Source organism: Coptis chinensis, chromosome 3, assembly GCF_015680905.1.
Source record: "Coptis chinensis isolate HL-2020 chromosome 3, ASM1568090v1, whole genome shotgun sequence".
Classification (NCBI taxonomy): domain Eukaryota; kingdom Viridiplantae; phylum Streptophyta; class Magnoliopsida; order Ranunculales; family Ranunculaceae; genus Coptis; species Coptis chinensis.
Window position 1 is genome coordinate 18,853,414 of NC_141458.1, and position 12,672 is coordinate 18,866,085.

The 12,672-nt window shown below is 36.0% G+C and overlaps 1 protein-coding gene across 1 annotated transcript; it reads left to right on the forward strand.

Moving 5' to 3' along the window:
- The first annotated feature begins 497 nt into the window (after positions 1-497).
- SDG4 (SET domain group 4) lies at positions 498-8,446 on the forward strand. The gene is given in 12 exon segments (XM_086597105.1): positions 498-1,210; positions 1,538-1,681; positions 2,886-3,097; positions 3,744-3,804; positions 4,714-4,755; positions 4,758-4,818; positions 4,997-5,093; positions 5,801-5,894; positions 6,118-6,196; positions 6,800-6,971; positions 7,065-7,145; positions 7,955-8,446. Coding segments are annotated over 12 exon segments (1,671 nt in total). The 5' UTR covers positions 498-748; the 3' UTR covers positions 8,121-8,446.
- Positions 8,447-12,672: the final 4,226 nt, after the last annotated feature.

Here is a 12,672-nt window from a genome sequence, read left to right on the forward strand (position 1 = left end):
GGTCTTGGGGGGGGGTAAACCTCTAAATTAAAGAACTAGGGGGGTTAAAACTAATTGACCTAAGTTCTAGAGGGTAAACCTCTAGATAAAGAACTGGGGGAATAAAGCTAATTAGCCTAAGTTCTGGAGGGATAAAACTATAAAACTATTAAAAGAACAAAAGACAATGAAGTCTTTTTACATTAATTGACAAAAAAGATAACAGTTGATTTGGATGTGGTGTGATCTTGGGGGGTAAATTTCTAGATGAAAAAATTGGAGAGTAAAACTAATTGGCCTAAGTGGGGGGAGGGTTAAAGCTATAAAACTGTAAAAAAAATATGCCTTTTATGTGTGGAACAAATTGAGCAAGTAAATATATAATATTTATCACAAATTCAATTAATATATATTTGTAACACTAATACACTAATGCACATTTGTCACATTATTACGGCAAATCAAAATACCCAAACCCAATCTGGTCTCTCTGCAGCACATTTACCAGACAAACCATTGACTCAATAATACACCAAGTCCCCAACAGTTAAATCCCAAAACCCAATTAAGTAATTTCCCCAAACACATTCTCTACAATCATTTCCCGCCAAAAATTTCAGATAACCACATTTATTTCCGTTCCTCAAAACTCAAGAACAACAACAACTAAAAACGGCAATAACCGCAAAAGCCAGTTATTAACAGTTTCTTACCCAATCCTAAAAACTCGGCCCTTTTGTAGAAACCTTTTTCTTTCCCACTTAAAACCATGTCTGATTCTTTCATTTCTTCTTCACTTTGTTCTATTTCTACTTGTTCAACTTCTTCTTTGAATCTTTACTCAGTTTACGTTAATTACGAGAACCAACTTGATTCTTGTAACTCAGACATGGTTAAATCAGTGGAAAGAAACGATCTTTTTACTTGGGATGAAAGATTGAGGTTTCCAATTGTTAAAAAAGAGTCTATTTCTCCAATAAAGAATGGGTTTGGGATTAAAGTTATTAATAGAAGTTTAATTACTAGTGATGAAATGGGGATGGGGATGGCCAGTCCGACTTCGAAAAGAAGTAGGAATTTGACTAGTTGTACTAGTACTACTACTACTACTACTACTACTAGTTCAAAGTGTTTGGAAGATAGAGTTAACGATTGGGTCAAGAAGAAAGTTGAGAATGGTGTTCCTGAAATTGAATGCTGCTTGCCCTTTCTTGATAAGGCTCCTAAATTGGTAATTTTTTTTAATTCTTGTTGTTCTTTAGTTCAATTTAGGAATTAAATGTTACTGTTAGAAGATGTTTTGTCCTTTGTAAAGTTGGTTTTGAGGTAGTGCTTGATAACTTATGGTTTTATGCAAAGAATGGAAGAATGCAGTATCTTTCTATGTATAATTAAGTTGCAAAAAATTTATTTGTTGGAGACTTGTGTGAAGAGTGTGATGATATTGTCTATTTCTGTTCTGTACAATTAATCCATATTCTGTTTGGTGGAGTTCTATCTAATTTAGCATTTCGGGTTTTTGTTGATTTGAGAGGTGCGCGTTTGTAAATTATTTCAGGTGGAATGTCGTGTATGCAGCAAATATATATATTCTGATAAAGTGCTATGCTCAGTCAGCGGTTGCCAACAAAGCTATCACTTACAATGCGCTAAGGAAACGCTTGGATTCTCTCATTTAAGAAGTTTCAAGTGCCCCCAACATGTAAAATTCTTTCGTTAAATGTTTTTTGTCTTGTTTTGATTTTGATTTGTTATCTTGTTTAATGTGTATCGCACATCATGTATTATAGCCTGTAAGTTGTGGAAAAAGCTTTAAATAAAATACATGGTCTTGTGTGCATCGTTCGTATGCGTAAATATCTGATTGCTAGTTTCTTATTAATGGTGTCATGCGTATATGATTATTGGATTGTTTGTTCGTTTATATATAATATTTATGTATTTCTTTTAATTGTTGCTATGCACACATTTAATAACGCATGGATTTCTGAGATGGTCAGTTTCCTGGTAAAATAGAAGTAGTGTTGCTTCCTTGGTTGACAAGATCAATCTCTAATGCCAAATGAGCATAACAAATAAAAAATTCTCAGTAGATCAGATAAGATTTGTGTAACATGCTAGAAATGGCTGATGTGAGATACTGAGATCTGTTTGGAAATGTCTCAACTGGCACTTTTAACAATCTGGTGTTAGAATTTACTAGTATACTAATTAATATTTATCAACATAAGCAAATAGTCGTTAAGGATAGCATATAATAAAATAAGCGTGAGTTTATTTTTAAGACTGTAGGATTTATTACAATTCACATTCTGAGAAAGGTCAGTATGTAAAAACGGACTCCCTACTACTTAAGAAATAGAACGTCTGACTTTTATGAATTTCGTAGAAGGTTATGATGGGCAACTGTGGAATGCAATGATTTTTTTGACCTGAAAGTAATGTCAATCTTATAACAGTAGTATTCCCTTGTTATCAAAGGAGGAGACTTAGTCATGTATGTATGGTAACATTTATACATCTCTATATTGTTGAAGCCACAAGCAGTTAATTGAGGTGAGAAGAAGAGTGTTTCCAAGTAAAAAGAAGAGCAAAAATACTAAGAACACAACTGCACAACAATGTCTTAGAAAATTAAAGTTGTTAAAGAGTAAATACAGGGAAAGCTATACTCCCATTTTGTCAAGACTGAAATTTGAAGTTTTTAGAAAAAAATAATAGACAAGTAAACTCCGAACTATTTGAAAGAAAGCAGAGAAAAAACATCTTAAAGGGTTCTAGAATGGGAGAGATAGTTGGACAATTTTTTCCCACCTTCAAGGCTTCTGTTTTATGCCAACATTATAGAGAGATAGTTCTATAATGAGGTGTTCCTGGGTCATGAATATACTCTTCTTTTGTTACAGGGGTGCTTTCTTTGCAAGCAGAAAGGTTGGTGGAAATGCATACGATGCACAATGGCAGCACATTCCAAGTGTGCACCATGGCCAGATAGAGTAATGCACACAAATAAACCTAGACAAGCTGTTTGCTGGAGGCATCCAACTAATTGGCGGCTGGAAAAGAAGGTCAAACTTTTCTTTCCTTTGAAAGCTAGTCATGGCAAGTTACCAATGTGGTTTAGTGAAAAGGAATCCTTTTAGGTGAAAATGTCTTAATTATTGTTTGTAATTTTCACCAACCTCACGGGAAAATGTTGTTTTGAGGCCTGGGTAATGTATAAAGCATAATATGACTTAATTGTTTGTATGAGTCAAACATCATCGAAACACCTTTTAGATCTTTAAAATCCATTTAGATAAATTCTCACATAGTTTCCTTATAATGTCTCATATGTGGACAGCTAAACCAAACATTGTTTAAATTGTTCAACGTTGACCTTAAGTACAAAATAAGTAGACTAGAGGACAGGTTTCCAGCATTACTGCACATTTACTGAATTAGGTCAGTCAGTGGAAGAAATTTGCCAAAGTCACTTCTTGAATTTAAACTTATAAGCTCTTGAAGTGTTTTGAATTGAGTTCCATCCACACTCTAGGATTTAGGGTCACTTTTCAAAAAACCTAGGGCCTCTATATTTCAAATGTGATATTATGTAATTTTTGGCAAATTGTAAGGTGCTGATTGCTATCTGCTGCATGACTTGCATCTCTCTGATTTTGCTGGTTGTTTGACATGAACACTTAAAAAGGGGAGAGACTGTAGGGAGAACTACAACTGTTTCTTGGTGCTACTACGTATGTAGAGACATTTTATTGCTGTAGTTGTTCTGATAAGAATCTCAATTACTATGGTGTTAGCTACTTGACTGATAAACTTATTATGGTGTTTGACTTATGATAAGTTATAATAAGGTTGAGTCAGGGAATTAGTGATTTTTAGACATTGAAGTCTTTAAGTTCATGTATTGGGTTGCACTAAATATCGAGGATTATTACTTTTCCATTAGCCTTGTCGCTCTCTTGGAGTGGCAACACACATCTAGACCTAACTGACCAATTCCGAAATGTTTTCCTTATTTCTGAGTTCTGATCGTTCCGTCATAGAGCTTCAAGTTCGATTTTGGTTAATTAGCAAAGCGTAAATAAGATTCACTTTAACATAGGAGCAATTTATAGAAATGATGTTTTAAAAGTTGTGTTTGCATATGTCAAATACTTGGTACTAGACAGCATTGGGCCATACTCACACACAGAAGCATAGAATTCTAGTAGAAAATTAGTTTGCAAATAACATGTATGAAACAGTAGTTTTTGGAAAACAATTTCCAGCTGTAACAGTTAAATTTCTGTCCTGTTAATTATAGTAAAAGAAGTTTCTTAATATATATTGAATTTACATGTTGCTTTTGCTTAAGATTTAGCTAGTTCATTTCTATTCTTTATTGAGTAGGTTGGCTGACAAACCTGGTGTATCTTCCTTGAGCAGCATTTAGTTCCAACAAGTGACATAGAGGTCAGTTTATTAATAACTTATTTACTTTTTGTGTTTGTGACACTAACAGATAAAACAGAATGATATTATCTTCTTTGGTAATAGTATAAATGACACCTGCTTATGCTTTAGTTTTCATTTATAACTACAACTAAGAATCTAAGATAAATTTCATATTTTACAAGCTACAACATAATGAAAGATGTTTCTAGTTTTTTGGTTATTACTTACTAATATCATGTTAATATCCATTAGACTTCTCTCATTTATTTATCTTCACATTTTTTAGGAAATATTTAGCGTTTGCCACTGCCATACACGGAGGAGGAATTTTCAATTGACTCATTGCGTGGGGCGTGGTGGATATTAAATCAGAGCCAACTCCATATGTACGCATCAGGCGTAGTATCCTGTGCATGTGAATAATTGGATAAGATTTAGAATATTACTGATTCAAGTTTTGAATCAATAATATTACTGATAAATGGAAAATTGTAACTCAGTTACCAATTTGGATGGCTGTGAATCTATGCTTCTATTTTACATGATACTTTTAATTGTAATTCCTTTAACCAAAAACAAGATGTGTACCTTGCCAAGAAGAAGCGTAACTTTATGGATGGTAGTTCTGGATGCACAAATTGTGGCACTGAAGTCTGCTGCGAGGATTGTGTTTGCAGGTACTCTTAATTCTATTTGTGTCCATTTTCCCCTTGATTTGTGTGTTTGGGGTAATGATAGTTGTCCGCTAATAACAGCCTTCTGAATTTTTTGTTTTTCACTCTCTTTTTATGAATCTAATGTATTTGGAAAACTGTCAGCTCAGTCAGTAGTAGATAGTGTTAATGTGCATTATAACATATGGATGGTGGGTTGATCTCTTTTTAGTTTATGCGGTCCATGGCGGTTGCTTATGTGAGCGTTTATACAATGGTATGATTTTTTTTTTTTTTTTTTTGAAGATCTTGAGTTCAATTCCCACCTTTACTGGGGAAAAGGAAATTAAGGGATTAGGAAACAAAATTTTGAAAGGACGGGATGTACTAATTTGTTATATGTATCTTTTGACCCGAAGGATTGCAGACTGTATATGGTTATCTATTATCAAAGTCACTATAACAGTATATTGTTACAAGAATTGACCAGACCAAATATGATGGCTCTAGGTTGTTTTATGTCCTTATACTGACACTCTGAACATGTTTGCTATCTCTTTGGTATATTGTACTTCTTGGTTTTAGCAGTTAGATTCTTGGATGGTTCTGTTCAGTGTTCACCAAGCTATGAATATGTATGCTCTTGGAATATGTCTAATGCAGATCTGTAGTAGTTCTTGTTGTAAATATTAGCAAACTGTAAGATGTGACGTGAATGCTTGATTTAATAGGGTTCAATCCATCAGCTGCTCTAAGGACTGTCGTTGCTCGGAGATGTGCACTAATAGACCATTCCGCAAAGAGAAAAAGATTAAGGTTGCCAAGGTAAGAAGTTGCTTATTCGTAGGCGTTTTATCAGATACAAAAAATTAAAGAGTTTTCACTAACACCTTATGTATGTGAAATGTGAGTATGTATATTACATGTAAGGCTTAGCGCAAATATATGTTTTTCAGACTTTATTCTTTTTTAACCAATGGAATAAATGAAGAACCTTTGTAAGTGACAACTTTTTTGTTCTAAATGAACAATTTGCTCTCCTTTTTAGACTGAATATTGTGGATGGGGAGTTGAGGCCGCTGAACCTATTAAGGAAGGTGACTTCGTGACTGAGTATGTCGGTGAAGGTATCAATTATCTGTTTTCATATGAGTGTGTGTTTGTGTGATGTATATGTTTGTCCATGCATGTGAATTTTGCTGGAATTGGTTTCACAAAGTTTTGATCTCATAACAATTATTTTGTCATTTTGAATTTACATCATCCTTGTGCTCTGTAGTTGGTCTGTGATATTTTGAACGTTCGCTTGTTTGTTTTGGTCTGATCCGTCCCTTTATTTTGGCACGGCTGCTTGTTTATAAGTTTCAAGTATGATGTTGTAATCTATCCATGTTGGAACTTGGAACTGTAGTTGAACTACTTGCAATAGATCACTGTCCAAATAAGCATCTGCGACATGGATCGCCATTGTATTTGATGAGATGAAATAGTAGAGTTTGGATTTACTTTAACTTGTGGATTATTGGTTTTTTGTCAAAATACTTTTTTTCACTAATAGACTCAGTTTATTCTGCCTCAATGTATCACATTTTTTGACATTTTTTAGTGAGCTCTTGAGTTGGATAACTTCTGACATCTTTAGAGGTTTTAATTGTATTTCTATTTTATGTATGTTGACTGAGTATTCTTCAAGTTCTGATCATAATCGTACCATTGTTTTTGTTTTCCAGTTATTGATGATGCCCTGTGTGTAAAAAGACTTTGGCATTTGAAAAGCAGAGGGGACGAGAATTTCTATTTGTGTGAAATTCGTAAGAACTTTACAATTGATGCAACTTACAAGGGCAATTTCGCTCGTTTTGTGAACCACAGCTGTGATCCTAACTGTAGAATGGAGAAGTGGTTCGTAAACCTAAATTCTCCGTTATTGTTCAGTTTCCTTGTCATACAGGTCCTATGTCTTCACGTAATGTGATTAATGGCTACTCTTTACAGGGAAGTTGATGGAGAGACACGTGTGGGAATCTTTGCTATGAGATCTATTAAAGTTGGAGAACCATTAACATACGACTATCGGTAATGTGTTGTTCTTCTTTGACAATTATGAGTACTATAAATTTGGTAAAAAAAAAACTTAAAACAAAAAAGAAGGAAATAAAGAAGAAAAGTAACTATGTTATCACTGTTTGGCCAGTAAATTTTTTTTATTGTTAATGGTGAAGAAATTTGGAGAGAAAAGAGGATATGGCCTTAGTTAGCTTCGGCCTTGTATTTCTCTAGTATATAAGAAAATATTAGGGTTTACATAAAGGGAAGATCGGGTTGCTTTCTTTCCCCTCGGGAGACTTTCTTTCCCCTCGGGAGATGTCCTCTTAGAAATCTAGCATGGCCGATGTGTTGCTCTTTGAGGGTCAATGGGCAAACTCCATATTTGCATGTAGCATACATTTTTGCTTACATCAATATAAATGTACACATGTTCAAAACTATAGCGTAAGGGTTTAGGGTGCTCTGGGAATTTTTTTGGTTAGTGGATTGTATCGCACTTTGTGATTCCTTATAAGTTATTATGTCGACAGCAGACAGTGATGATAACATTAACAGACAGGCTGTACAAAAACTCGTTATTTGAAATGATGGACTTGGGGCAGTTTGTATATGCCTTGTCCCAGATACTAGCTAATAAAGTTCAGCAGAAAGGCAATTAGGTAAATTCTGCTGAATGGGATACTTGTAAACATTGCGCTATACTTTAAACTGTTGACTCAAAATTTAGGGTCAATCGCCAGTTTTCATGAAAAATAGGTTTTTAGTGTAGCGAGTAGCGACATATACTTGGGCTTCATAAATGTGGAAAAGCAACTAATGTCTGGTTATCTGTGTAGGTTTGTGTGCTTTGGCTCTGATGTGGAATGCCATTGCGGTGCTTCAAACTGTCACGGTACCCTTGGGACCAGGAGAAAGATTTACAAGTTAGACAGCATAAATTTGAGCTGGTGCTGTAAACGCAGGAGATCAAAACTATGCAGTGAAATGAGAAATTTTTTATGAAGAGTTTGTATCATCATTCTTTCAGGCAGCTAGACCTTATATTGTTTATTCAAAAATGATACGCAGGTGATCTAACTCAAGACGCCCGATCACATTATTCAAGTGATCTAATACTGAAACTGATACATGCAAGCATTCATTTAGGCAGTTCTCACACCAATGTATTTGGTAAATTTACATGTTTTCTGTATCTTTTAACAGATTTTTAATTGTTGTATCATTTGTAGCAACACAATGTCACTATTTGTAATTCTTTCACATGTAATTCGATCATTTGTAACAATTATTTTATCAATGGAAATAAAAATTGCAAACTAAATTTGAGACATCTTGTTCAAGTACTTTTAGATTTGACCTGTCTGGTTTATGTTTGTTAACGAATTTTATAAATAATTAGGACAAACGTGCAATAAGTGTGCAACAAATTGCACCGCAAGTTTTTTATGAATATCAAATTGTATTTTTCTTAAAGCAAACTCGTTAGAACTAGTTGTTATAACGTTACTGTTCATAATTTTCTGAAGTCTTTTGAGTAGCTCAATAGACTGTTGTTTAAAGAATCAAAAAGTGTTGAAACTGAACGGAATAAAACAATGTTGGTTAGCCCTACAAGCTTCCCCATGCTTCTAAATCTTTCCTGTTGCTGCCCTCTTAATTAGCAGCTTCTCCCACCTCAAAGTCACAATTCCCCAACCCTACCAACGGAGAGACTCCAGTTACATCAACACATGCATGTATTCCCTCGGATCAACTATAAATCAAGATATCTACAGGCCGAAGTGTCGATCTGCCCTCATTCGGATCAGTGAGAAAATTAACAGGAGCCTCTTTCTTCACTTGTACCCCAGCCCTCCAAAATACATCACACAGAATGTCTCTAATATGATCATGTCGGTATTTAAAACCAGAAAAGTGTCTACAATGTGCTGCATGGTCCCCAAAAATATCTAATCTATTTTTTTTTTGCATACAGAGCAAATACCCCCATCAGCATACAGATAAATCATAAGACGGTACCGGAGAATGACACGATACTCCACCTGTGACATATGATGTCCAAGTACGTCCCTCCATCGGAATAGCAAGTAGAAAATCTTTTGCATGTTTCGACTGCAAACATCCAATGACTTCTTTTTGACGAGTAGAGAACTCAAACTCCCTCTCAAGACTAGCAAGTATCAGAATAGCAAGTATCCAATGCCTGCTTTTTGACAATAGAGAACTCAAACTCCCTCTCAAGACTATTAACAATCTTACCGTAGAAAGCTTCCGCCAAAACTTTTTATGGTTTTGAGGGGACGGTAGCATTCACAGCCAGAGAATCAAGGTCAAAATCGGAAAGACAGAGACACAATGTATTGGTAGCATCACCAAGGATCTCACCTATAGGCACTGGACCACAACTCCTAAGAATGTGGTTCTGAAGCTCTAAAGTCTGAAAACAGGAGGCCACAAAAGAAAAAGAAGAAACATCAGAGGCACAATAGATACCTAACTCACCAAAGCGCAATGGAACCGACGCTAAACGCCACTGCAAATCACCGAAGCCAGGACTATCAGAAACTATAATACCCTGCAGAATCATGCAAATGTGCTGATCAAAAGTCTTAGTTGCCTCTCTAAAAAATGATGGTGGAGAAGTACGAACTACAAAAACTAACTTGGAGAGCCCAACACAAGCTCGTAAGAGTGCTAACTCACATTGTGGATCCTCCAATACAGCTAAACGATCTATCGAAGTCATAACCTTTTCAACACGCTTATGAGCAAGACTCATGACAAAAGAAGAATCAGTGCTGACTGCTCTCTAAGCAACCTGACCCCCTGTTGAGGACAAGATAAATCTGAAGGAAAGAGACTGGGAGTGGAATGACGCGGATCCAGTGATGGCCAAAATATCTCAGTCTTAGTCACATTAAGAACCAACCCATAAGAAGGTCCTTCTTTCTGAATCATACGCAGAGCTGTTGCCACCTGTTATGTATCCCCAATTAGAGTCCCATCATCTAAGTACCAAGCCTGGAGCAATAACTGACAACTTGACTGGATTTGTAGAATTAGAGGGTGCAACACCAGTGTAAAGAGAAAGGGACCCAAAAGATCACCTTGCTGAACCCCGGAAGCAGACCATATGTAATCATCCCCCAAGTATAATCTCGCAGGCTGACAATACAAATACTCGACCTAAGGGGCAATAGCGGGGTAGCGAATGCGAACCTCTTTCAACATAATAGTCTGATCAATCATATTAAAAGCATTCTGAAAATCTACTAGCAACATAGAAAGAGATGTACTGTCACCGTAAGCATATACCATGCATTTTTTTTCCGATAAAACCACCTTATATTAAATTAAAGAGTAACTGGAATACAATTGAAGTCCAAGCAGCATCTGAGTAGCTCATCCATGTTAGTGGATGTACTAACCCATTTTGCTAACTCATGAGCTTCTCCATTACAAATTATGTTAATCCACCCAAAACATCCATAATTAAAAGAACTGGCTATCCTATGGATGCCTTCCACAATGTTCGATCTGTAAGGACCAGTTGAGGGGATAATCTTCTCGTGACAGACTTTTGATCACCATAGTGTTATCTCCTTCAAACACAAAATGTCCTCCTCCTAAACTTGCTGCCAACTTGACAGCTACGTCAGCAGCACAAAGTTCACTCTCCTCAGTAGACCTTGCCTTGAAATGATTGATCGCAGCAGTTACTAGTACCCTATGTTCATTCCAAACCATAGCTGCTCCTGCACTAGTTTGCTTCTCTTTATTGTAAGCTCCATCAAACCTAATATTCACAAAATCAATTGGATGAGATATAGAATGACTTGCATGTGAAATATTACTCATATTGTAGTTATATATATGACAATTAAAGCTAGAAGAGGATGAATTGTCATTGGAGTTAGTATTCCTTCTTAAAGATAAATATAAAGATTTCTCCCTTTCAAAAGCTTTGAGCCTGCTTCTCTGCCATTGTGTATGAACAGATGTTAGCAGCTCCACCCTCCTCATAGCTCCTTTCTCAAACTTATGGAGGTTCCTATTATCCCAAATAGTTTGCAGAATAGTACATGCATATACCCCCATATTTGCAATATGCTTATCCTTGTTAGCTATTGCTCCATTCTAGGATCTCATCTACCCATCTTCTAACTTTCCAATCTTTATGTACTTCTGTTATAATACCTAATAATGAAGCAAACCAAATGCCCTTAGCCCAATGGGATTCAAAAAAGAGGTGTTGCATGGTTTCATATTCTTTAGAACAGAAAGGACATAAGATATCATCATTCTTTATTCTATTTTTTATCCTGTCCCCAGTGGGAAGGATATTTAGATATATTTTCCACAACAACATTTGTTCTCTTGCTGCCAAGTTAGTATTCCAAATCCTTTTAATGGACTTAGTGTGGAAACTTAAGTTATGTTCTTTCCATTGATCTTGGTTAATCAGGTTGAAAGCTGACTTGACATTGAAACAACCTTTCTTATCTGGCCACCAAATGAGTTTATCAGCCCATCCTGAGGCCTGATGTGTACCTCATTGATGATAGATACAATCATAGAATCGAAAACCCCCCTTATGAGCTGCTGATTCCAACCAGAACCATCGATCAGCCAACATAAGGTGGTTAACTCTCCAATATTTTTGCATGACTATGGGTGGCCATATATCTTTTAAAATGATAGGTTTTCCATGCATCATAAGCCAAAGATCATGAAAGACTGAGGTTTTAGCCCCATCTCCAATTCTCCACACACACCCTTTCTCCACCAAGACATGGTTGTTATGAACTCCTTTCCAAAAGTAAGAGGCATTGGAAGGTGTCCATCCCTTCAGGATGCCCAAGCCATCTGTTTCCATCTGTTGCCCTGAATGTTTTAACCCACAGAGAATCACCATCTTTTAGAGCCCTCCAACTATGTTTAGCCAGCAATGCTTTATTAATGTCAGCAAACTTTCTAAAACCAAGACCCCCTAGGGCTTTGGGCTTGCAAAGTTTATTCCACTCAATAGTGTGGATACTCTTAGAGTCCTCATTACCATGCCATCAGAACTCTCTGCACACCTTGTCTATTTTGTCGCAGATAGACATGGGGAGAGAATAGGCAGACATGGCATAGAGGGGAGATGCTTGAACAACTGCCTTAATGAGCACAGTACTCCCAGCTTGAGATAGGACCCTATCCCTCCATCCCTTTATTTTTACATGTATAGAATCTACCAAGTAGTTAAAATCCCCACTCTTACTATTAGATAAGACAATAGGAACTCCTAAATATTTATCCTTGTTGTCAAAAATTCTCATTTTCCAAAACTTTTTAAGGATTTTCTTATGTCTACAATGTACATTTTTACTGAAGTAAATACTGGATTTGTTGAAATTAATCTTTTGTCCAGAAGCTTTACAATAGTCATGAAGGATAGATTTAAGAGTGTCAGCCTCATTCATAGATGTTTTAGTGAATAAAAGCAAGCCATCTGCGTACACGAGGTGTGCAATGGGGGGAGCATTCATTCTAATCTTTATACCATGAATGG